At 39.7% G+C, this 26,943-nt stretch overlaps 1 protein-coding gene across 9 annotated transcripts in view; it reads right to left on the bottom strand.

The window, feature by feature from the left end:
- The window catches only part of LOC121505643 (plasma membrane calcium-transporting ATPase 1-like), a 205,307-nt gene that overhangs the window by 99,841 nt on the left and 78,523 nt on the right, over positions 1 to 26,943 (bottom strand). For all 9 annotated transcript variants that reach the window (XM_041781184.1, XM_041781167.1, XM_041781175.1 and 6 more), the window contains one exon: positions 17,394 to 17,833. In XM_041781184.1, coding sequence (XP_041637118.1) covers positions 17,394 to 17,589 — 196 coding nt within the window. In that variant the 5' untranslated portion in view covers positions 17,590 to 17,833. The remainder of the gene's footprint in view (positions 1 to 17,393; positions 17,834 to 26,943) is intronic.

A 26,943-nucleotide genomic window follows, 5' to 3' on the forward strand; every position in this document is an offset into this window, starting at 1 on the left:
TTTTTAAACAAACTCTTTAAATATTTAGTGACTGTTGAAGCTTTCAAACATGTCCCTGTGAGCGTCTCTGTGGATTAAAGCAGACACGTTTTCATGAAGAGCTGCAGCACAAACAAAGATTATAAAAATACACCTGCTGTCAGAGTCTTCATCGCGACTTTTTCATCTCTCTGTGGTTTCTTTCAGAGTTTAGTTTGATCTGTGTGAATCAGATGATTGATGCTGCAAGATGCTGTCTCAAAAATAAAGAAAAACACAACCGCTGAGCTCTTTCACCGCCGTTTGATCGATACCAGTCTGATTTCTCCTATTTTTTTGTTGTGATTGTGGCGGCAGGTTTTGTTTGATGCTCGGCGTTGGCTCGTGTTGGTGAGCGTCCCTGCTGAGACGCAGATTAAAGCTGTGGGATGATGCTCATGTAACAGCAGAGCGGTCTGCGGCACGCTCGCTGTCGCACGTTTACGAATCTCAGCTTCCACAAATTTAATTTATTGATCCAAGACCAGTTCTGTTCCAGATCCTCATCAGCCAACATGCAGATTCACAGTTTTCTCTTTCATTCATTTTCTCTCAGCAGCACGTTTTAACGCCCGATCTCATTGTTCAGAGATTTTTTGATGTCCACTACAAACACAGACGCCTTTTCTTCTCCTGCGTCCTCCATGTTGGCAGAACTGAACCTATTTATGTTATCATCTCTGTGATTCACTCAGCAGCTTCATCTCTTCTGTGATCGTCCCACGGTGCTTTATCATTCCACTGATGTCCAAATCACTGATCAGCAATGTTCATGTAAATGTCACGTCTCAGATGCAGATCCAAACTCAGAGTTTCAGACCAAATTCAAGAACTAAAAACCATCAAATCCAGTGCTATAAACAGATTAGAGCAAAAACTCCCAACAGAAAATGTTCAAGCTTGATGAACAGTATGTAAATATGCCACAGAAATAACAAACAGATGTTTTTGTTTCATGGATGAATTTAAGATAATGAGGGAGAAATCCCAGGCTAATCTATCATCACAGGCCAAACATATGATGTAGCTCTGGAGAGCTGCTATCACTGCTAACTAAAATTAACACAAAGTGTAGTAAAAAGTAATCTTACACTGTTGGAAGGCCTGTTTAATTACCTAAATGGTGCAACATTGATAAGGATCGGTACAAAACAGTACCAATTTTTGGTACTTTTGAGGCTGAATGATATGCAGTAATAAATGTTAACCTCAAAACTTCTGAATTTAAAGGGATACTTCAACATTTTGGCAAATTCGCCCATTACCATAATTCCTATAGTTTTAGTAATAAGTTCATTTCCTTAAGTTGTCGGTGCAAGCTGTTTCTAGATCTGGGGGGACTGATATACCAGCTGCACCGCGAACGCTATTTTAGCAGACGGAATTTTTGCTTTCCCTCATCAAACTCATCAGATACACAGTCCAACAACTCCAAAACACTCTCATGGACAAGTTGTGACCTGCACATTCACCACGCTATGAAATAATAACGTATAATTATGTAACATTAAGACACATGAAACAAATACTCGGAACTATTTCTTGAGTGAACCCCTGGGCGGAGTGACACAGTACAGCGGCCATATCTGGAGTGTAGCTCTGGCTTTGCATTTAACTTTAAAACATCTCCATCTTGTAATGTTCCATGATTATTTCATTACCCCCTGGAGCTGGCAACGTTCTCCTCCACAGAGGGGGTTTATTGGAGACTAGCTCAAGAATTTGGGAGAGGAGAGGCTGGAATGTCCTGCCAGAAGTCCTGACCTCAAAGCCATTGAACACTTGTGGGATTAGCTCAGAGCGACTTGCGACAAATGCTGGTTGCAGAATGGGATACCATTCCACAGCAGTGTGTGACCAGGCTGGTGACCATCATGGTGAGGAGGAGGTGCCAGGCTGTTGTGGCTGTGTATGGTTCTTCCACACACTACTCAGGCTCCTGTTTGTTAAATGAATCAATTGTTAAACCGCCAATATGTTTCTCCAGACTTCAATCATCCAATCCACCAAACACCATACAAGAGTCAATGGCAGAATCAGCTGTAGAGAAGATTTGGAACATGGGTCATGAGTGCAACCCACATACTCAGCTCTGCTGCTCATCCCACAAATACATGATCCTTACTAGACATGAGTGATTTTGGAAAATAATTAAATTGCCCCCACCCCCAATATTGCAATTGAAATTTGATACGCGATTACTCCTTCACTTTCTTTAATTCCTAAACAAAGGCTAGACAATTCTTTAAAAACACTGAATTCTGATGATTTTGACTCGTATTGCAAATTGGATAGCAATCGTTGCATTGATGTGCTGTTGTCATTCTCATATTTAATAAGAAAAAAGAACAAAAATTAAGAAGGTAGGATTTTTTGTAGACTATTCTAAAAAAACGGCATTTAAATTATTGCATGATATGTCATGCATAACATCTCTGCTCCAAAAAAGTTTTAAACTGGTATTTTGAGACAAATTTCAGGTCAAAGAAATGTTGCAACTTCTGCTGTTTGAAAATTGCGGCAGGCCATACTGCAATTTAATCTAATTCTTGATTAGAACTGTCCAGCCCTGTTTCTTACAAATGTGGCGGCATTGAAAAGGGAAGTAAACAGGCTTTCCAACGGTATAAGATTCCTTGCCTAAAAGCAGTATTACAACACAAATTAATCTACCAAACACAAATTTCCTTACTTTTTGTGCTGGGTTTATTAGTAAAGCCAGCTTGTGAAACAAACTAATGCAAAAAGTTTTCAGTGCTGTTTTTTGCTCTTTCGTTTAATAAATAGATGTAGTCTGGTTTTGATTAAAAAAAAAAAAAAATTGTTGCTACCTTCTACAGCTAGATCCAAGCTACTCACTCCACTGATCCTAATTGTGAACCAGCAACTAGACCACGCCCGTAGCTCTTGCCTCATTCTCCTCAAATGATGCTGATTGGTCCATTTGTTCTCAGACCAAAAACATGGATCACCCTGATGGAATACATGGGATCGGTCCATCAGCTTTGCAAGGTTAGTTTTAACTTTTTAAAGAAGAAGCTTCAGTTCAAAACAAGAAGTAGGCAGTGGAAGTGGGCGGAGCTTGGTAGTGCGTCTCTACTCTTCGTATTATGTTTTTGTTTTGAGAGATTTTACTAAAGGACAGAAGAAGTCGCCAGTTAGACGAACTCTGATCCTTTGCTCACTGTCAAACATGAGAGAAAATGTTCACAACACCAAATAATTAATAAAAATTCATCAGTGAAACCCCTAATTTTCAGAATTGGTGCATCCCTGCTGCACCCTGACATGTCTTTTGTCATGTGTGTCACATATGTGTACAGGAGGTACAGTAACGTCTAATGAAGCCATCTTCAGAGTTTGATGATCATATTTTAAGCTGTTAAACCCATCGATTATTACAGGATTTTTCTATCTTACTGTCATCTGTTCTGCTTCATACATCTAATATGTCATTATTTCTGTCATTGCTCCTTTAAAACCACACTCAGCTCTGTGTGTAGCTGCTTATATCACATGACGACATTATTCAGATTTTTCCTTTTGGTCCTTGTGGGATGAAAGAGGCCTTTGACTCTGTTTAAAAATGCATGAAGAAATGGGGCTCTATGGCATGCAATGCTCTGTGGTGGCATGCAGGTCACGCATATCCATGTGCACACACACATGCTCACACTCTCACACACTACGCTATCTGAATGCTCATGTTTAATAGTTAACGGATTTGTCATTTCCTGCTTCCATTCCAGAAGAAAGAGATGCATCATGGGACATCATCACATTAACTGCAGAAATCATCGGAAAGCTGAAAGACTTTCACACAGAAATGAAACTCATTCACATTCGAGCCTCTTCGCTGCAATCAGAGCCAACTATTCTCTCTGTGTTTTCATTATACAGAGTTTTTTAATCTGGGAAGTGTTGCAACATTCATGGCTGTGCAGCCAAACTGATGAATTTAACGTCAACAATGATTTTCACTGAGCTGGAGCTGGGAGTGAACGCAGATGGAGCTTGAATCACTGAGAGTGGAATGTGGCTGATAACAGCTCCAAAAGTTGGGCATGATTTTCTCTGTGATTAAAATGATAATACTAATGTCAAAGTAATATTTACAGACTACATTTACGGATAGTTGATTTAAGTCATAAAGAGATGGAATTGTTTTCCTGATCACCAGAAAGTTCCCGTTTGACATCTCATAAATAAATCAGTGTGATTTCCTTGTATTCAAAGCAGACGCTAATTTACCCTTAGCGCCAGTTTTGTGAATGAGATGCTTTTTGATTTACATACAAAGGAGGACATTTTTCCACATGACTGCATAAAGGAGCGTTCAAAATACCTGCAAACATGATGGACACCCTAACTGCAGCACTGTTAGGGACACATTTAACCCTTTGCTGGAGTTTTGTGTCTTTTTTGTCTCCTTTGCACAAGTTTAATGAGCACAAAAGCTGCACAATCCTTTTGTTAATCAGACTCGGAGAGTGTCAGAGGAAGCAGAATCCTAAGAGGGAAATAAAGGTTTGAAGTCAGTGCCAAATCTGAGAAATGATAGCTTAGACTTCGGTACGTCATCATTATCCATTTTTAAACTATCAAACATTTTTGACTGTTTAACACCGTCTGTTTTTCACACTCTGAAAAAGTTACCCATGCTAGGCTCACATTCAGACAGACTGATAATCTGACAAAGAGCTGGGAATCATAGGGTTACTGATGAAACAGTATAAAACAATGTCTGATCCATGATAATATCATCATCCTGATAGAGTGATTCTGTGATGACTGATATATCAAAGGCTTTTACTTATCCTGCTGGGGGAATAACTCACACCTGTCATTGATAATTGCATTACATGAGTCAAGATGACTGGATGTTGCTGTAGCAACATTTTGCCCGCTCCCCTCCAAAAATTCTGTGACACTGATTTGAAATAAATTCATTTCAGTCAGAAACACTCTGGTCACACATTTTACCATTTGCATTTATTGCAAAATGGATACACAGTTTTACATGGAGGAGGAGGCTCTGCTCAAAAAGATGCTCCCTGGGTTTGTCAAGCAGCATACTACAACTTTCCAGGGAGTTCATGCCTAGACACCCCCATGTGGATGGATACAATAACGGCAATGTGTATTGGATTCAATGAAATTAGTTCAAAAGCAATTAATCTATAGCATTAATCTGAATAAGAGAGTGCAACAAGCTTTATGCTATAAAGGAGCAGGCTGGGGTGGAGGAGGTTAAGCTTTGCTAGCAGCAGCAAGGTGCATCAGCATTAATGCAAGCAGGGATTAGTGAAAAGTAAATTATACGTATATACACTGCTGTGTTGAGAGAAAGAGCTGTGATTTGCTGTGGGAGTATGGAGGCAATAACTGGAATGAGCTGATCCCAGCTGGAAATTTAACTACTGTGTCCTGCATGAACTAACGCTGAGCTTCTTTTAGACCTTGGCAGAGAAAATATGTACCTCTTTATTGACATAAAGCTGTTTTTTTGCGACCCATAAAGACTTTTCAAAGTTACACTTAACCAGAACTGGAATTCTTTTTACGTGCAGATACACTTGATGTTTGGTTTCCAACCATTTCACTTCCTTGCATTTCAGTATTTATTGCTTTTCCTTTGCTACTCCACATTTGTGTCAGCAATAACCCATAGGCAGTGTTTGGTCTGTCTGTTACATTTACTATGGGCCAATCAGAGCAAATATATGGCATACTAGGGATGCACGATGCTATCAGCATGATATTGATATCTAAAGAAATTAGCAAATTAAGTTAATCATCTATATCCTCAGGGGTGCAGGGTTAATGCTTTCAATTGTACTATAATTTCAGGGATGAATGGGAAATGTAGAGCCCTGAACAGTTGCTTCCATGGAGTCCATTAATCTCTGATAATTGGACACCTTAAAGCTGTAGTAAGCGATTTATTTTTAGTATCGTATGCCCACAAAAACAACACAACCTATCAGGGTCTTGTTATTGAAGCCATCTAACAGAATAACATATTTCTGCACTGCCTCCTCGCACTGCACTCTCACTTGAGGAAAACCAGCAAGGGACAATGATCCAGCCAATGAAGAGGCTAGCACCCGCAGCCAATCATGGTTCAGGTCAGAGGGAACGTTCCTATTGGCCGCTGTAGTAGCGTTCCTATTGGCCTCTCAGCTCAGTAAGAAGTTGATACAATTGCGGAGTTACCAGCGCTGTTTGGTCCTATGTAGAATTTGTTCATGCTGAGATGAAGTGTTTTCTTGCCAGTAATCCAGTCATTAATTTGAAGTGGTAAAGCGAAGCAAAATCACTCCACGAGAGCTTTGCCACTGTCAGTATTCGATCCAGCGGACATGCACATTTGCATGGAGGTATGTGAGAAGAGGGGCGGAGCTACGGAGCTCAAACACGGAGAAGAACAGGAAGGGACGGAGAGTAGAGTTGATTCTACACAGCTCTCATTGAATGCTACATACTCAAGTTTTAAAGGAAATTGACCAATTTATACCATGGTTACTTATCAAAGATAATTATTGATTAAAAAAAAAAAACTAATATATTATTTCATTTGTTTCACAACCAAAATAGAAAGTTTAACAAAGACAACATTTACTTTTCCCTACCAAAGCCTGAGGGCTTGACTAATAACTGGAATAGTCATTACAATCACGTAACGTTCTCAGGGAATGTAAACATTGTTCAGTACTTCAGTAAATAGGACGGACCAAAGACATGAAGGAGCAACAGGAAACAAACTAGTCGCTCAGCTGACTGAACAGCCGCTTCATTAACAGATTTCTCAATGAAAAGAGAGAGACAGAGAGCCATCTGGGATCAGACTGTAAACCTATAAGTTATCACGGACAGTCAGCTTATAGAAAAACATCATTTTAGCAGACAAGCTTTCTTTGAATAAACAGAATATCCCTTCATGCACTGAGAGGTGATGTAAAACTGAGCTGTCCCCGCCCTGCAGGTGATAATTCTCTCAGTGTGCTTCAACTTTTCTCACTTGACTGTGTCATAATCATCCATGTAAAGAAAACAATCAAAGTACTGTTCAGTAAATTAAAAATGTGGGTTGCTAATTTGACAGAAAGACTCCATAATTAAAGACAGTGGAGCAAGGCAGGGGCGTTTTAGGCTCTGTTAGAAACACATTAATATTTATCAGATAACATCATGTCAGTTTATAGGAAATATTTCCTTTGGCTCTACTAAGAAAAATCTTCTGTCAGCAGACTGATAGAAGTAAAATCGTGAGGACGTGTGTTTCTTTGAAACATTCTCAGTGTTGAGTTGAGCCTGGAAATCAGTCGTAGCTATGTCAGATGTGGAGATAAGAACATCTTTATTTGATTATTTATTTACTTTTGCCTAGCTGATGCATCAGTGATTATCGGCTAGCCTGAAGTTACACCTATAGCTGCATCCATGCTGATCTCTTCACCTGCCACTGTTGTTTACAGGCTTGCAGTAAGTTAAACTAAATCAGGCCCACAGCTACTGCCTCATCATTATTGATGACGCTGACTGGTCTATTCGTTCTCTGACCAGGAAGTCTTGCAAGATAGGTCTGTCTGATGACAGACTCTGGCCAATTGATTTGTTTTGTAAAGCTGGAATTCTGCTTTTCAGCAAGTTAAAATCATGAAGTATAAAAACAGAGACAGTGACTTCATTCAAAAAACAAATTTCAAAACTAAATCAATACATGAAGATCCAACGGAACTTCAGGCATGCTAAAAATCTGATATCAGAGATGAAAGAGGCTGGGATGATGCACGCAGAGATGCAGGTAGTCTCGCCAAACTTTTCTGGCTTTGTGCACCAAGGAGAACACAAACCGCATCCAGCTCTTCTCAAACATCCAGAAAGTGATCCTAGAATATGGATGGAAAGCTGAAAAAGCATCCAAGAAAAATGGAGTTAAAGGATTACAGAAGTATCTCGGTGTTCAGAGGAAAGAGCTGAACAACAAGGAAAAAGCCCTCTTAAGTGATGGTGAAGCGTTTCCTTCTTGGAGAGGTAACAAGAGACGGGACACAGACATCGACAGCAGCCTCTAGCATCGTTTTTCACAAACTTTACTTTTAGATGTGGTTGTAGGAACAAGCACCGGCATCTCAGCTGATAAAAGGACATTAGATTGAACAGAAGAGTTTCATTTAGAGGCTAACAGCAAGATGGGAGATTGAAAACAGTTTTCCAATCTTCAGTCTCCTCATGCTGCTGTCTACAGGATATAAAACCTGCCTTTAATACACTCACTCACATCCTCTGCTGCAGAATGATGCAACCACTGAGCTCCATAAAGCCTCAGGCCAATAAATCAGAAACACACAACACCACCAAACGACATATTTCACATCTCTTTTTAAGCTGTGTGCCAGACTGCTGGTTCGTCTGGGGTAAAGGCAGACTTTTCCTTACTGTCGGCGGGGATTTACTTAATTTAAGGGCCTGATGCATCAGTAAACAGGCAATAAAGGATGCATACACCTTTCACTGCATTGCTTTCCATGAGTTACGATGGAAGTGTGGCTACAGAGCAAAATCAAGCTTCTACCTATTTGCATGCGCAGGTAAAGGAGGAGGAAGTGGATGTGCATTTCTCTGCTTTATCTTGGATATTTTTGGAAATCTGCAGAGGGAATTCAAAGTCGAGGACAGAAAGCATGTTATTTTGTTTTCCTTCAAGAGATGTGAACGAATGAAAACGGAGCATAAAGAAAGGAAAAAGACAGAAAGAAAGACATGAAGAGCGTTGCATGTCTCGGCGTCTTTATCCCGCTCACTGATCGCTCAGAGGAGCATTCTGCTTCAACTGGCAGAGGCATGGATGACCTCAGGCTGTGTGTGTATCTCTGCGTGTTTATGGGACTGTTTATTACAGTAAATGAGACTCAGGTCACGCAGCTCAAGTAGGATCTCAGATTGGTGGCTGACTTCTCACACCACGCCGCTCTCCAAGATCTGACATGGCAGCAGGCCAAGGAACCTCTGAACCTTCAAACATGAATCCTGAGAGAGCGTGGACTGACTCAGACCTCAGATTAACCCGGGATTATGATTAGATGCTTTTTATGAACAGGTGTTCTAGAAAATCATTATTAAGGGTCACTCTGTCTGGGATGGGCATCATTTAAATGATTCTAACGATGACTTCCACTTGAATTCTTTTTAAAATTTTGAATTTATAATGGATAAATATTTAAAATATCTTATCTTGACTTGAAAACTGAGTGTGGTCAATATAAAAAGATGGTCGACATGACAGCTCACCAAAGGTGAAGCCAAAATATATAGAGCTCCCTCTCCTGCTACTGACTAGCTGCATTCTGGGTCATAAGCCCCACCTCCTCCATGTTAACAGATGAGACATGAGTCAAGTAAAGATACATCAAACATGGTTTCTATCATTTAAGCTGGTTCTAAAGCCTAAAACACACCAGCGCCACACTGCACCATCACGTCACATGACGCACCTCAATTGCCACCCCTAGCATACCCTGACAGCAGTGTGTTAACAGTCAAACTCCCCTCCAGCCACAGCTGGGCCAGTCCTGAGGCTGAGGACTTTAATAAATCTACACCTTGGACAAAAGATGCTGCTAAATTTCTGTAACTCTCAAACATAGCTGCCACTACAGCAGCCATGGCTAGCCATGCCGAGAACAGAGCAGTGGTCTAAAGTGCCTTTGCCCTGCACATCCACATGCAGCTGTGGGTTTGTTAATAGAAAATAATGAGGGTCACCATTTAGATGTGCATCAGACGGCGCCAATGTGTTTAGGGCTTTGTGATACTGATTTATGTCTAAGTAGAACTGACAAATTATGGCTAAATTCACAACTAGAATGGCCGTCTGAGGCGGCAGACCCATGCCTAAGCAGCGCCACGAGGAACTCACGCTCCCATTGATTATTATGGTATTCAAAATTCGAAGTGCGAGAAAAACCGAACGGGTGTGCGGATCATCACCAAAATCTACTTGATTCTTCCCTGTCCCTATCCTAATATTCCCTGAAAGTTTGGTGAAGATCCAACTTGCCGTTCTCAAGTTATCTTGTACACATACAAACAAACAAACATAGAAACAAAAAAGATACAGTACCCTTTACATAACCCCCTGTCGATTTCATCAGCATGGGTAATCATGCTCATTTTAACTGATATTGAGATCAATAATTGATTATTTACTGATTTCACGTCTGCATATAGGCAGAAATTCAAATAAAAAGGCCCAAACAGATCACTGATTCATGATTCTATACAGGAAAAGCTGAAGAGACGTGTACTCAACTAAAAATCAGTGCACATCAATAAAAACAAATCGATGATTCTTCATTCAGACTAACTGCCATACCTTATAGCCATGGTTTGAATTACTTTTCGGATCTCAGGAAACATTCTTTTAACATGTAAAAACATGAGCTTAAACATACAGAGGAAAAAAATTATATCGCATGTGCTGCAAGAGAAGGCAAAAAAAAAAAGCTCTTGAATAAGTATTACTATAACCTGATGATTTAAAAGCGTTAAATCATCTATAAATAAATCATAAACACCAGGACGTGAAGAAAGGTCCAAACAACTTTACAAAGTGACTTCAATGATGAAATAGCTGCTCCAGAAACAACTTCAAATTAGAAGTATTGTTTAAAAATGTGGATTGTTTCATCACTTAAAGGACAGATCGCGTATTTACTTTGAGGCATATTGTGGAAGTGGACAGACATTCTTATTGACCAGCAGACAGTGAATTTGCTTTAATGGTTTTCATCTCTTTATACCTCACAGATACACTCAGCCAGTGGTTTCAGGGTGAAGTTTTTATTTGAAATGTCAATTCACCAAAAAAATACTGCATGTTCACTGATAACACTATGAGCACTAAAGGTGATGCATGCACTCTGTTTACCACACACTGCAAACCAAGCTCATCACAGCATGCAGCAGCAATCATCTAATGTTGATTATCTTGTTTTTATAAAATCATAATTGTGATTGAAAACTCAATTAATCGCCCAGCACCAGAGGACAGGGGAATGTTTTAACACTGGTTTGACCACTTAGAGAAACATAGGGATGTGGGAATGCACGTCTGAGATTTTGGGATGTCTGTGAGTAGATCTGAATGGTTGTATCACCGTCTGCAGCCATGTATCTCACTCTAAAACACAAACTACTTGCCTGTACATTACTGTTAGGCTACCAGTAAACAATGCTGACCTGCTGACCAACCACAGGCCCCACAGTCTCTGTTATTTTGAGGCATAGATACTTTTCTGAGGGGTTATGTGGACCTATGGGGCAGCCTAAAAAGCCTCAGTTCTTTAAAAGGACTGATTTCAGACATAGCTTAAGGGGCAAACATACCATGATGTTGTTCTGGTTGCTATTAAAGGTTTATAGAAAATCCTGTCAGAAGAGCCCACATAGAAACATGAACTTCTGTCCCATACTCTTCTGACTAGTTTTGTCTCATCGCATGTTCCTGATCTGCAGGAGGAAAAATCATCAGCACATGAGAGAAGCAGCACATACAGTCAAGAGCTGTTGGTGCTTTAAATTAGCATAAACATTTGAAGATCAAATGATAAGTCACACTGTGACACTCTAATCCATTTTTATCTGCTACTTTCAGCTCTCAGAGCTGGATGTTTTTCTGCAGAGATTTAATCTCACATGAGGAAATAAAAGTGATGGTCTAAAATAAATCATCTCCTGTCTTTGTCTCACCTGAGCGCTGACAGAACGTGCAGACGTTCATTAGCATTTTCCTAAAATAAACCTTTATTTTCAGCTCTGTATGTGTCTCTTTGTGAAGCTCAGGTCCTTTGTAAATAAAGTTTACATCTGTCAGAGCGACTCATGCCAGGAGGCAGCGTGTCCTCTCAACATGAAATATGCTCAGATTTTGTAAAATGCTGACGATCAATGAGTTTCAAAGAGGCAGCAGACTGATTCATCAATACACATTAACCGGCGGGGATCAAAGCTACAGCTGACTGACGTCTGTGTGAGAGTGAGTGAGTCCAGGTTAAACTCAGTGAGCTCAGAGAAAGCAGCAGCAGAATAGAGATCTCATTATCACAGCACTTATGCAGACAGTTAAATATAACGGTGTGAACTCTGACTGCTAACATGATGCTACTGCTGATGAGCTCTACAGCTAATTGTCATCTTAGACTGTTAAAAAGGTTGTTTTTGGGTTCTGGCAATGACTGAATCACAGCAGTGACAATATTCAGTACAACACCACTTCATTAACTAAAGCATGTCACTGACTTTAAATCATCCTAGAAGATCCTGAACACCTCTGGACTGTTGGCATGGACAGTTTAGGACGCTGTGTAAAATGTGAATAAAAACAATGATAACCAACACTGAACCGTCTTAACTTCAGGCAGCTCTGAATTATAAACCATCTTGCTGTGATGGATATTACAATGTGGACTTGACAGCACTTCAGAAAACCATTGTCAGTTAACACAGAACGTCACTACATCTACAAATGTAAGTCAAGACTCTACCTTTCCAAGTCAAAGACATATATCAGACCTAAAAGCCCCACCCACTTATCTTGGTCTGAGCTCATCTAATACGACTGAGCAGCCAGGTTCAGTTTCATGAGGCGTGGTACGCATTTAGTTTCCATTATAAAAGTTGGAAAGCAGCCCAAATAACCCATCACAGTCAGGCTGCAGCCCGTGCATTTCTGACGACCACCCTCAGAGACAGTTTATCTGAGATGCTAGATATCTCAAAATGGAAAACATGCTAAACTTTCAAACTAAATTAAATGTAATTTCCATTTAAGGTTAGGTTAAGTTTTAAGGTAGGGTAAGTTAAAAGTTAAAAACCTGACATGCAAACCCTTATTTACTAAAGCAGAGTAAACAGTCCGCTTACAGGAAAAACCTCATCCTCCATGTAAATGCAGCTAATGTAGCTTATGTAGCTCCGATAGCTGCATAAGCTATGTCAACAAGAGAGCTATGTAGCTAAAGCTAATGTTGCTAATGCTAAATTAACTATAGATAACAAAGCTACATCGCTAGCATAGGTAAAACTAACTTACAAAGCAGCTATGTAAGCTATGTAGGTATGTTATCGTAGTTACATTAGCTTTAGCATCATTTGCTTGAGCTCACATTGCTAAAGTTAACTTGGCTACATTGGCTAATGCAGTAATGTTGATTATGTAGCTAGTAGGGTTGGGCAATTTATCGGAAATTAGATAAAATCAAAATATGGCATGCTGCAATTTTCAATTTGCAAAAGTTGCAAAAGCTGGAATTATGGAATTTCCTTATTGAGATAAACGCTGTCTCTGATGAACAGTCTGTGAGAGTGGCTGCCAGAAATGTACGATCTGCAGCCAGACCACTCTCAAATAACCAACCCATTCCTTCCTACTTTTTTGGCACCCTTTTGTAGGGTTGCCAAGCCTCCCTAGCCCTCCTTAAACACAGCTACACACACAACAGACACACTGCAGTTCGCTGATTGCTTAAAAGTCACTTTCTGCATGAACCAAATCAGGGTACGGATGTCTGCGGAAACGCTGAACGCCTGAACCACTGAATAGTGTTAATTTTGGCAGCTATTTTTAACTTTAGTTTTGGTTTTTAAATAAAATGCATTTTAGTTTTAGTCCAATTTTAGTGATTTCTACCCTTTTAGTTTTAGTCTAGTTTTAGTCTGTAAAAAGTCCTCACATTTTGGTCTTTATTTTTAGTCCAAGCATTTATTTTCTTGTCTAAATTTGGTACCAAGTCATGGTAACTAAAATAAACTAAACTTAGTTTTTGTCAGTTTTAGTCATCACAGATCTATTTTTTAGTTTTAGTCATAGTTTTTGTCGATGAAATTAACACTACCACTCAGGAATGGGCGGTAATATTATTATTAATATTATATTAATAATATTATTAATACCGGAGTATTAAAAAATGGCCACAGTTTTGCTTCAAATACCGTTATTAAGGCAGTGCCATGTAATGAGTGCAGCTTTTTAAAGAACTGCCTTAAAATATTTGTCCCCCTCCACCAGCAGCACCACTGCCAGTGTGTGAAGATGCTTTAACATGATAAATGAAATCCCGCTAATGGTTTCATTTCAATTTGGCAAATGATGAAGGCACTCAGAGCAATACCGGCATATTTAAACTCATGCACAGTGCACAATGGCCTGGCTCCCTGGCACAGCGGTGAGGTCTGTCTAAAGTCAAAGTTCTTGAGTGCCCTGCTGGCTATAATGTGATCCATGGTATCATGGCGGTAATACCACATACCCCGGTAAAATGTGGGGAGGGTATGACGATGTCAAAAAGTGGATACCATCCAAGCCTACTGCCACTGAAGTGTACCACACTCAATCAAACAGGACCACCAGATAAAAATGCAGCAAAGTGTGCTGTGGTTTAATGAGTCAAGATTTCAAATTGTTTGTGGAAATAATGGCAATTGAGCCCTCTGGGCTAAATGGGGAAAGGGCCATCTAGATTGTTCTCAATGCAATATTCCATAGCCAGTATCTGTGATGGTGTGGGAGTGTATTAGTGCCCATGATAGGGGTGACTTGCACATCTGTAAAGGCTCCATTAACACTGAGAGGTACATAAAAGTTTGAGAGCAACATATGCTTCCATCCAGACACCCTTTTCAGACATGTCTGCTTATTTCAGCATCACACATTCTGCATGAGTTACAACAGCATGGCTTCACAGGAAAAGAAGGCAGGTTGACTGACCACCATGTAGCTCAGACCGTAGGTCGACTGAAAATATATGGCATATTTTAAAAATAAAATATGATCAAGTGTTGAGCAATTAAAGGTGTACATCAAGAAAGAATGTGAAAGAATTCCTCCTCCACTATTTCAATGATCAGTCTTTGTCCCCCAACGCTGGCAGTGTTGTTAGAAGAAAAGATGATGTAACACAGCGGTAAACATGCTCGTCCCAGTTTTTTTAATGCATTGCAGGAATAATAGTCAGAATGTGTCCTTTTTATTTCTAAAAAATTATTAAGTTTATTAATTTTATCATTAAATATCTTGTCTTTGTGCTGTATTCAACTGAAAATAGGTTGAAAATGATTTGAGAATTACTGTATTCTCTTTTTAGTCACACTTGCACAACGCACCAACTTTTTAGGTATTTGGCTATGTATTAAGATTATTACAATTGTCAAAATAGTTTTAAAAGCTGCCCAAGTTAACTGCCACAATAACCAGTGTCAGTCCTCCCTATTCATTAACATTATACAGTAGTTGCTAATGGTAGCAGCAGCATTATCAGCCTATTTAATCACACATGGTTATTCCTACTAGTAACACTCATATTGCAGCCATAAGCCTGTCTTACTTCTTATTGTTGCTCTATCTGTCTCTCTCTCCATCCCTGACAGCTGGGGCAGATCTGTCTAACAAGAGTCTGTCTCTGCTCCAGGTTTCTGCCTCATAAAGGGACGGTTTCCTTGCCATGACTTTGCTAAATGCTGCTGTGCTCATGTCTGATAAATGTTGGGTCTTTGTAAATAACTTGAAATAACTTGGCTTAAAACAGGTGCTATAGAAGTAAAGATTGATGGGTTGAGATGAGGTACAATGTGGTCAAATAGAGAAAACGCTGAAAACCGACGAGGTACTCAGCAGGAAGAGTTGCCGCGTAAAGAACCTGCTCTGACACATTTGTCCTACTTCACAGCCGTTCACTGTAACAGTCAATCACTGCGAGCGTGCGTGTTTGCCCTCAATCTTACATCAGGGCTTCCCTCCCCCACATTCCTCCCCCCTCCCCTCACTGCAGTGAAAATATAATTACAGTTTCTTCATTAAAGTGAGTAATTTTCTTGCGTGGAGGACGAGACTACAGCTGTCCTCTGATTACTAAATGGAACAGAGCAATGATCTATGGAGCCATTAGGGGAACGGGCTGGAACTAATTTCAATCCTGGAATGGACCCGTGGTTGTAAACACACTCACACTCATAAAAACACACGGAGAGAGAGAGAGAGAAGGATCAAAAGATGAGAGAGGCAGACTCAAACAGCTGCCTGTCAGCCATTTTCTGGACTCCTATGAATCTCTGAGTGAAACCCCAACTGATCATCTATCAGCACCGAATATCGACCGTGTCTCAGTTTTACCAGAAATGTAGTCTGGCTGTATGTGGTAATCATCGCTGTTTAACGCCTCTGTCATCGCCTGATGTGAGTCTGTGAGCCTTTTCACATGGACACTCCTGATCATTTCTAGAAGATTTTAGGACAGGTGGATCCTCAAAGATGCTCTTTTACACATCCTTACATTGGGAGATTTTGACTGTGTGTGTGTGTGTGTGTGTCCACAGTAGGGCTGTCACAATACCAAACTTTTAACTTCAATACCTTAGTGTCACAGTACTCAATACTGAAACTATGCTGGTTTGATGCTGGATACCTGATGAATCAGAAACAGGATGTTTACAATTTGGAAATTACAGTTTATAGTTCTTTAACTCCTGTTTTGGGCTTCTCCACTATGACCTCTGGCCGTGCCAAGCCAGTCAGTGTATTTTCTTGCAGATCCGTTTCCTCGTTGACACCAGACTCAAAAATCGGGAAAAACTCTTGTTATCTCATTTTCCCGTTTTGACCAAAAATGGAAAAATGAGCCCCACATTAGAACATGAAGCTTTTGCTTGACTTTTTCATACTTCTTAGATTCAGCATAAGACGGTGCTGCCATGCTAATTCTGTAAACAAACATTTTGACAAGTAGAATTTATTGATGTGTTTTCTAAAATTTGTGATTAAACTAAGATGACACTGTAAATGGTTAACATATTGGCAACCAAAATAAAAATGATATACTGATGTATAAAGCCCTAATTGATTACCACAGCAAATAGCAGTACCAACAGCATTCCGGGTGCATTGCCAGTGGTAGCCAACACCAACCAGGGTCCCCTGAAATCTGACTGGCCTCTCCAAAATTCTTAAATTGATTGCCTTATGCCTATTATTTATCCTTAAGGTGGAGGAGGAATGTGGCCCCACCATTCTTTTATATTTCTATATGTGGCCCTCAGTGGAAAAAGTCTGGATGCCCTTGTATTAGAATATAGAGTCAGTAAAATCTATTTACATATAGATAATGATTTCTTTAAAGTTTATGGATGCTATGTGTTTGCTGAATGTCTAAATACTTGTGCTGAAAAAACAAAACCTTTGAGACGCATTTTTAGAGAAAGATATCTATAAGGAAATCCTTGTATTGTTTTTATTTCCTGCACTGATATGAACGGCTTTCCCTGAGAAACCAGGAAATCTGCATGCGGTCAATCATCGGGCAGACTTCTTCATCTCTTACCTTCTATGGGCGACGTTTTGAGGCGGCGGCAGATCCCCTGCACGTCCGTGTACGTGTCCTGTATCTTGTTGACGGCCTCTGCGCTCCTCAGCTCCATCAGACCCCTCAGGTCTGTCATGGTCAGCCCAAAGTCTCCGTCATGGTTGCCCTCGGCAACCGAGTTCCCCGGAGGGTGATCTGCCGTGTTGTTGGCCATGTTGGTCCTCTTCACAGCAGAGTTGTAGTTCTTGTTGAAGTTTTGTAGCTTTTGTTCCTAGGAGTGTTCTTTTATTTAATCTTAAACTGATCTTAATGTCGACCTGTGTCGTCAGTTCACAGGGATTCTGGGTAGTGTAGTTCTCACAGGAGGCAGGCGTAAGAGATGAATACTGAGGCTAACTCCTGACCCGGACGTGCATGCTCCTCTCTGGTTACCATGGAAACAGGGATGTAAACATGCTCTGCAGAAGAAACAGAAAAACAGACTTTAATAAACCAGAATAATGAAGAAAAAAGACTCCAGCTAGCATTTAAACATCAGAGGAGAGATCAGAGCAGATTCCTTTAGATTAACGGCACTCAGACTAATTGGGCCAATTAAAGCAGAGTTTCTGATCTTCAGTTATTAAAGTAGCACGCTGATCCACTGAGGTCGTTACGATATAAACTGATTATCAGTTCATGCTTCACCTCAGGGATTTATAATTAGTCTGTAAATATCTGAACTCCCTAACCTGTTTGCTTAGAGATCAGGACTCCTAGGTAGAAAAATCAATGAATACTTTCCCATCAATCCAACAAAGGTAAGAAAAGCATCATTTAAAACCCTGTCTACTGATAGATGGATGAGTAATTTTCCACCTTTAACATCCTCAAACATAAACCTGCTGATAACACTTATTAACACTCAGACCAGAGGGCGTGACAAATCAGCTGGGATAAAAATAAAACATGAAAATACCATATGTTTCTCAGATTATCATATCACTGAGGCCAAACATATTGCAGCCCAAAATAGATCTGTCTGACGGTCAGTCTCTCCCCACTACCCACTTTGCTTGAGGTAAAAACAGGAGTCTTAGTAAAGGCTTCAAAATAATAACTGGAAATCAAAGCTATAACCAGGCAAAGATCGCTGACTCAAAACATTGTGATAATTAAACTTAATGAAGCATTGAGTGAAGCCTGGATTACACCAAAAGATTCCTTTTAAATAGTAATAGATGCTGAAAATGTGAGAAAGCCCACACATGACAAATAGCAGATTTAAGAGTTTATGAGCAATGACACGATCAAAACAGCTCATTCCCTCACAACCAGAATGCTGATGAAAAACGGAAACCTCACTAAATCTGTCATGGTTAAACCTTAAACACAGGCAGAAAACAACAGTCCACAGTCTTTGGATGTTTTACAGATTAACACAATAGAAGGGCAGATGGAAGTTGTGGAGAGGACATGGCATGAGGCGCATATGTTACCACACAAGCTTATGAAACAAAGGTGATTCTTGGGTGAGCCACAATCAGTATAAAATCATTAACCATGCATGAGAGAGGTGACCACATAGGCATAAACACACTATTTGAGGGGCAAGGTTTTACGTCAAAAATTAAGCTTCTTGCTGTTGTTTAACATTTATTTCTGCTCACTAACATATATATATATCTTTACATATTTATATACTAGGCCTGTGCTAAAAATCAATAGGGCCATATATCGATACAGCTGTAAATGCTGTAAGGCAGATGAAGCATAAACATCCTCCATGGTGCAGTTTTAAAAGAACCATGCGATGGCAGCAATCGTAACACTGTATGATGTTGTACACACCTCACTCAACCAAAACAAGTCAGAGGTGGTACTCACACGGGGTAACATGGATTGCAGTTTTATCTACTGCTAGCAAGACTAAAAGCAAAGATTCTGGATTATTTAAAGTTTCTTTAAAGGTCCAGAATCTGGAGTGTGATATGTGTCATGCAAACAGTGCAATAAACAAGGTAAAACACTGCAGCAACACCAATCTTCATCCACACTCAGCTCCTTGCTTAGTAGCAGTTTGCAGCAACAGCTAGACTCATCTGGCTAATGTGTGTCGCCCCAACCATCATCAATTCATTACAGAAACAGCGACTACATTTTATGCAGGTGTAAAGCAAAAACTTATTCTTATAAATGCAAGTGGGCATATAGTGAAAAGAAAACACAATGTTACATGATAAGTGTAAAAAACAACAGCTAAAGACACAACAGAGAGGGCCGTATTAGGTCTAAAATGTTTAATATTACTGTATTTGCATTTATTAATAGCTACATGATGATAAATAGACTATTTTAATTTACTTAGATCTCTGAGGATCTGAATTTAAGGTTCAAGAACTTTAAAACAATACCTCCTCTGTTTTCCTCGACAATAAAGAACAGAAGCTGTGGTGAATTCAGTGTAGGTCATGTCTATTATGTCAGAAATAATATCTAAAATCAACATGTGCCACAATTAGTGTGGTCTCTGTATCTTAATACGTATTTTCACATATTGTGAGGCTGTTGAAAATACCCAGCCCTACTATAAACTGTATAAATGACTAAAATATTTGACAGGATAAATGGTTTACATAGTATTATAAATTTACTCACTGAGTTTGTTATTTTCAGACGTGTTGATGAAGTTAATAAATCAAAATGTCCCTTTTTTTGGTTCCACTGAAAAAGTGTCTTCCCTTTTGGCTTAATTTTTACTCTCCAGTCTCAATAAATGTTCGTTATACACATTCTGATTGGCTAGATGTCACATGAGTACTGGCCAATCTGCACTTAAGCCTGGGTACCATTGACAAGGTGTGCGTATGACATCATTTCCTGTTTATCTGCATCTACTGTGTTGCTCTGTGCTGCTTCTCATGCTGATAGAGCTAGGGCTGAAAATTTTTCTTCATTTTCTGATCATGCAATCTTACTTCTGCCACATTAGGTACATTTTGTACATCATAAGAAATGCATAAAACTTCCAAATATTGATTGTTAGTCAGGAACTTCTAGTAATGGGTATCAAAAAATCAAAATTAGTCGACCCCTAATTTGTGTACCCTACTGAATGTGCAGGGTTCTCTTCTGTCTCTGCCCTACAGACACACGGTGTCTGATAAGTCTATCATTTTACCAGATTTTTTTTAAACTCTGATATGATTCCAGTAAAAAACAAACATTCTCAACTGAATTAACGTTATTGCAACAAAAATGACATCCTAAATACACCCCGATTTAAAGACATTTCTTGATTTCAATCACCAAAATTTACAAAAAGTTCTACACAATGTGTTGCACAAATATGCTGGTAATGAAACAAGGTATGATGGGGTCTGCCTGCCATTTATGATGGAGTCATTCCTTTACCTGTCCTATAAAATACTTCTGGACTTTCATATTGTGGACCATCAACATATAAAAGATTGTTTCATACTGAAGATGTGGTATTGACATTTTAAACAACCCTAAAGCGTGTATAAACAACCCTCCTTTGGAAGAGACACAACACAATAAAGTCAGTTATGGTGACTATAAATGAGGAAAAGTAAAGATCTAAACATAGACACTAAAGTTTTTATCATCCTAAAGTCCACAGTGAGAGAGACGCTGCTTGAGAACCAGGACAGAACACTCTGCAGCTCTGAGAGCCAATCAACAACAAGCGAGGCTGAAACCACCATGAACCAGCGTGCATCAGTGTGTGTTTTTATGTCTGTATGTGTGAGTGAGGAGTGTGTGACCAAAGTGTGGCATTCCAGCCCATCAGCAGCGATTATGTAAGTGCACATCAAAGACTGTCCTCCATTTCTCACTGGTTAGTGTTGTGTCATGGTCTCACACAGACTCTGAGCCTGTTAGGAGCCGGGTTCTCCTCGGTGCTGCTCTGTGAGCTCTGAGGTCGCTGCTTCTCAATCTGGGGGGCGTGGCCCTGTAATGATACGCTCACAGCTTCATCCAAACATGACGGTGAAATGGTCTGCTGTTGGAGCTACATCTGATCCACAGGAGGAGCAGAAACAACTTAAAATGCCTTATTATTTTATGAGTCCAACTATAGCCTGACTTTTAAATGCATGTTAACATGGTAGTCTGACTGAAATCATGCTGAATCAAGACTAAAACACCTAGATAATGTAGAAAGAAATCAAATAACTCTTGGATGTATACACCCTGGTGTATCAGACCAGACTGGACTAGTTGTTCTTCAAATGCACCACAGTCTCCAAACTGGGCTCTGGCATTGAAGTCAAGCACCACATATGCTAAGCAAAGGTTGAAGATGAAAAAGAAGTCACCAACGCTCTGCTGATTCCATTGCTAAAGAGTTCTGAACTTTCACTGGCACTAATGTAAGCACAAAGACTGAGCAGCAGGAGCTTCATGGATGGGTTTCCATGGCCAAGCAGGTGCATGCTAGCCTCACATCACAGAGTCTAAAGTCAATAAGAGTAATGCAGACTGACACTGGACTGTGGAGAAGTGTTGGGTATCGTTTGGGTTTTTTCCAATAATGGTGCTAAATCGATACTTTTTATACAGTGCCGGTACCTAAACAGTGTCTAATTTGATACTTTAAAGGGAAAAAGTTGAACGCTGAAAGTCAGCGTGAGAATAAAATCTGTCTGGTGATTTGCAGAAATATCCTTAGAAAGTGCCTATACAGGATATAAAAGGAAATTGGTGTAACTAGAACATATGTCTTGCCTCTCATTGAATGGCAGGGTATCAAAATGAAGTTAATCCATGTTGTTATTCTGTCCAATAGTTATTGGATGTGTTGGTACTGGTACCATGTCGATACTGGTTTTCTATTCTAATCTCATCTCATAAACTAATGTTGTATTACAGAACCTGAGACTGGATAACAGTGTTGATAAGCTACAGCGTTACTAATTCCTGGATTCTGAAAAATACTGAACCAGGTTTTTATGTACCCAGGTTTAAATATCCATTCCTAGAAAGGACTAGGGATCAGCTCAACATCAATATCAGCAGTAGAGAGAAGAGAAGAGAAGAGAAGAGAAGAGAAGAGAAGAGAAGAGAAGAGAAGAGAAGAGAAGAGAAGAGGTTTGTTGCTGGCAGGTAGGAAGGCCTGTTGGAAAAATTCAGTGATGTACTAAAGTATAACCTGACACACCAGATGGATTTAATTCACACATCCTTCTGGTAAACCTCTCACAGACAGCGTTTAGGGAAGGGCAGAGCCTTCAAAAAAAACTCAGAGGGTGACTGGATGAACGTTCTGTGTGTCACATCTTTACAGGCCATACTCCATAGAGAGCTACATGACACGAACCATGGCAACTATAGATCTGTCAGTACACGACTTTTGTCGTTTTTGAAAAGAAAATGACTCACTGCTGTTCTTTTTTTTCTTATAACAAAGAAATGTTGTCAAGTTCTGATAAAACCGGCACTTCCTTCCACCGTAATTGCACTGGCCTCTTGTTGTTGCTTGCTTATGTCACGACTCTGCCGCACCCGAAGTTTGCCCCTCGACGCTGATTGGTCCTGTCACTTTCTGAGCGGATCCAAACTGTTCAGACGGGAGCTTTGCAAGATGGATTCGCTAGTGAGAAACAAGGAAATGGGCGAATCCATCTGCTTTACAAGGTTAGTAGATGTAAAGAAGTGATGAAAAAAACCTGGGCGTCTGCAATCAGCTAAACCATCAAACCCCAGGCTTTCAGCCTTGGTGCTCCTTCTAACTTGTATCTGTGAGAAAAGTCAGCATAAATGTTCACTGCGTCACACAATGAAAAAAGAATGACCTCCTTCTAGAGGTCTATCAAAGCCCCTCATACAAACTATTTCATAAGTATTTTTAATAGGATCATAGTTAATATGTGTAAATATGATTTTGACACCCTTAGAACAGAATAAGCCTTTCAACTCCCCCTGAGATACTTGGCGCTCTCCCCTTAGGGCGTCCCAGACCCTAAGTTGGAGACTAATGGGCTAAATGTTATTGTAAACATGGGTATCTGCACTGACTTCCACAATCAGGGCATCTACAATGAGGACAAAATGTTCGACATGGTGGAATCAAACTTAACAAACGACATTAAAACTAGGAATAAAAAGCTTTTTTGCCATCTTTGTAAATTCCCAAAGGTTTATGATTTATCTCAGTCAATAAAACAGGGAACAGTTGCATCGTTGGGGGTACGGCACTAACATGATCCTTAGAAATGTCAAATTTTGAATTTAATTTGTAACTACCTGCTCTTATTTTGGAACTGGTTTTATAATTCTTAAACGTCATCTTCCTGAGTTTTAAAGGCCCTTTACTCCTGCGGGTCTGTTTGTGTGTGTTATTTTGAACAGGCAGGACAAACGTCCACTCTCTCCACGTGTTCACTAATTATCCGTCTGTTCATAGACCAGAAGTCGAGTCGTTAGAACAACGAGACGGGGGAGAAATGAAATGAAAGAGAGCGCCTGCAGACCCGGGCACATGAATGTTTGTTGTTGATTATTATACACAAACACTGGCTGATGTCACGGTGATGAACGTGTTAATTACAGATTATGAGATTACTTAATTATACAGGCGCTAACAAGAGGAAACACACAAGTATTTCATTAGAGCAGATCAAATAGGTACATAATTCTCCATGAGTGATTCACATTAAAGCAGCAGCAGCAGCTTCTCTCACCGTTAATGGAATTAATGACAATAAATTCGGACCATAAATAATAATCATGAACTTTAACTTTTCTCAGAGTGCTGCTCTATATCACAGGAGATAAAATTATGTTCCTAGCTCAAACTGGTTTGTTTTCTTCTGTGTAGAATAAAACAGTTTTCACCAGTCACCTTTTAACTGAACCAAACCAACTAAAGAGCCTCTCATTTATCGCTGTTGAATTTTTTATCAAAATGAGAGATGTCATTAATTTTCCATGACTGATTAAAGGACGTGTGGTCTTTCCTCACAGGTCAGTCTGAACCCTTCCTAGTCTTTGTTAGTGCTAACACAGAGATGTTGATGACCAGTGAGTGATGCTGGTGGTTTTTAAGAGCTCAGAGGAAATGTGCTGTGGTCCACTCTTATAATGCTTCAACACTGTGGCTTTAAAAAGTAAAATTATTCATAATCAAGCACACAGCAAACTCATTAGCTGATTCGAAGAGAACAAAGAGCAGGTCTAGCATGGCCATAAAAACCCAACAACACCAATCAATAGAGTTAGAATTCAAGTCACATTTAAATTCATTTCAAGTTGACTGATTTAAACCTGAAACAGCCCGGATACTTCATGCAGGACACTGTAGTCATAATCCCAGCCGTGATCTGCCAACAGCCAGCCAATCACAGCTATTTCTCTCAACACAGAGGTGTATTTAAACATGACGCACTTCTCACCAATCCTGCTGCTGATGGCAAAGCTTAACCTCCTCCACCCCAGCCTTCTCTTTTATAGCATAATGCTTGTTGCACCCTCATATTCAGATCTATGCTACTATAGATTCATACTTTTGAATTAATCTTATTGTAGTATGCATTGTCATTAATGTATCCATCTATATGGAGGTTTCTAGGAGGTCTATGGAGGTTCCTGAAAGGTCAACACTTGCTGCTTGACTAACCCAGGGAGCATCTTTTGAGCACAGCCTTCTCCACCAAGTAAAACTATACATCCATTTTGCTGTAAAATGGTTAAATGAATGATGGAACTGTTCCTGAATAAAATTAAATTATGGTCATTTGTGATGGCGTTGAATTTGTACAATACTACAAACTTCATCAAGACATCAGTTTTGTGTTGATAATGAGGATGTCCATTAGGTGAAGAAAGGAAAAGCTTTCTGGGTCCAGCAGCCATGTAGAGGCCCATGAAAGTTAGAAAGGTGTACAGTAAAGGGCCCTGCAAGATTCAACAAGTTTCTATTTAAAGCTAAATACTCAGCATTAATTATCAAGGTTGCAAAACAACATGTTTCAGTGTTGTTTGTTGATAAATCACTACTTTTCAATACCATGTTTTTTGAAAGATACATTCCCTATGATTTCAGTGAGCACTGGCACTACATAAAGCTAAAGCTAATAAAGCTAATCTAAGTATTAAAAAACTACATTTATTTTGTAAAAAGCTGCTTAAAGCTGGTGGTTCAAGACTTAAAAGTGGGTCTCTGAAGCTGAACTGGACAAAAATCTGTAAAAAGTACATTATGCACTAGGGATGCACGATACTATTGGTCCGGTATTAGTATCGGCAGATAGTAGCACAAAAAGGCAAATATCAAAATTCCTGCCGATATTTACATCGATAATTTGCTTATTTCAGCATATATTGACTGTAAATTTTGTTCATATATCCTAATAAACTGGTGGAGTTTTAGGCTGAACCTACAGACCTATGTCAGTTGAAGTCCTTTTCTTTATTTATCCTCATTCTTTAGCCTAAACTTTAAAGTGTTTTTTAAGGACAAAATTTTGTTTCCTTGGTCATCATCAAACCATAACGTGTGTCCGAAAGGACTGTAATTTCTTGTCGATAAGCATATTTAAATATCAATATTGGTAATGGCTAAAATGAATCTGCATATTAGATATCATCAAAAATCCAATATCGTGCATTCCTATTACGTACAAAAACTGAATTCAGGTGACAGTCTGTTACCACAGGTGTATAAAATCACGCATCTAGCCATGCAGTCTCCTTTTGCAAACATTTGTGATACTAAATGGGTTGTTCTGAGGAGCTAAGTGACTTCAAGCCTAAAGGATGCCATCACAGTGCCTGTCCCTGCTGGATGTTCCACAACTAACTGTGAATGATATTATTAGAAAGTGGAAGTGTTTAGGAGCAACTGCAACTCAGCCACACAGCAGAGAGCTGCGTAAAATCACAGTGCTGGTCAATGCATGTCTAAAAACCCCTCTGTTCCAGCCCTGCTCAGAACGAGCTTTTTCAGTGTCTGTGGCTTTAAATGTTAATGAGCTGTCTGACTCTGACCCTGACCACACCCTTCTCTGGAAATGGATATGGCAATCCTGATGTTACAATGATACAGACACTTTTATCCAAAGTTAAGGATCTGACTGGAATTTGAACCATCAATCTCCCAGACCAAAGTCAGCAGGGTAACCCACTGAGCCCACCGGCATCTCAGCTGCTGCCAACCGAACCTGGAGGTGGTGCTAACTCCCCACATGACATCATGAGAAGAAAATCTGAGAACGGCTTGTTTCAGGCCAAGGGCACACATTTTGTTAGAAAAGACTGAAAAAGTGATTTTTGCATCATATGTCCCCTTTAATGTAAGCACTAAAACTGTGCAGTCGGAGCTTCATGAATGTTCTACAAAATCAATCAGCACAAACACTCTAAAATCTCATGGAAAGCCTTCCAAGAAGAGTGGAGACTGTTAAAACCGTAAAAGAGGAAAATCTATACTAAACTACAGGTATATATGAAGACAATGTTATTACAGTCACTGTTGGTGTAGTGGTCAGGAGGTCATATACTTTTGTCCATATAGAGTATCTTCACTCATGTTTTATTTTACTCATTTTTCCTGTGATAAAAAAGC

Source organism: Cheilinus undulatus, linkage group 3 (genome assembly GCF_018320785.1).
Source record: "Cheilinus undulatus linkage group 3, ASM1832078v1, whole genome shotgun sequence".
Classification (NCBI taxonomy): Eukaryota; Metazoa; Chordata; class Actinopteri; order Labriformes; family Labridae; genus Cheilinus; species Cheilinus undulatus.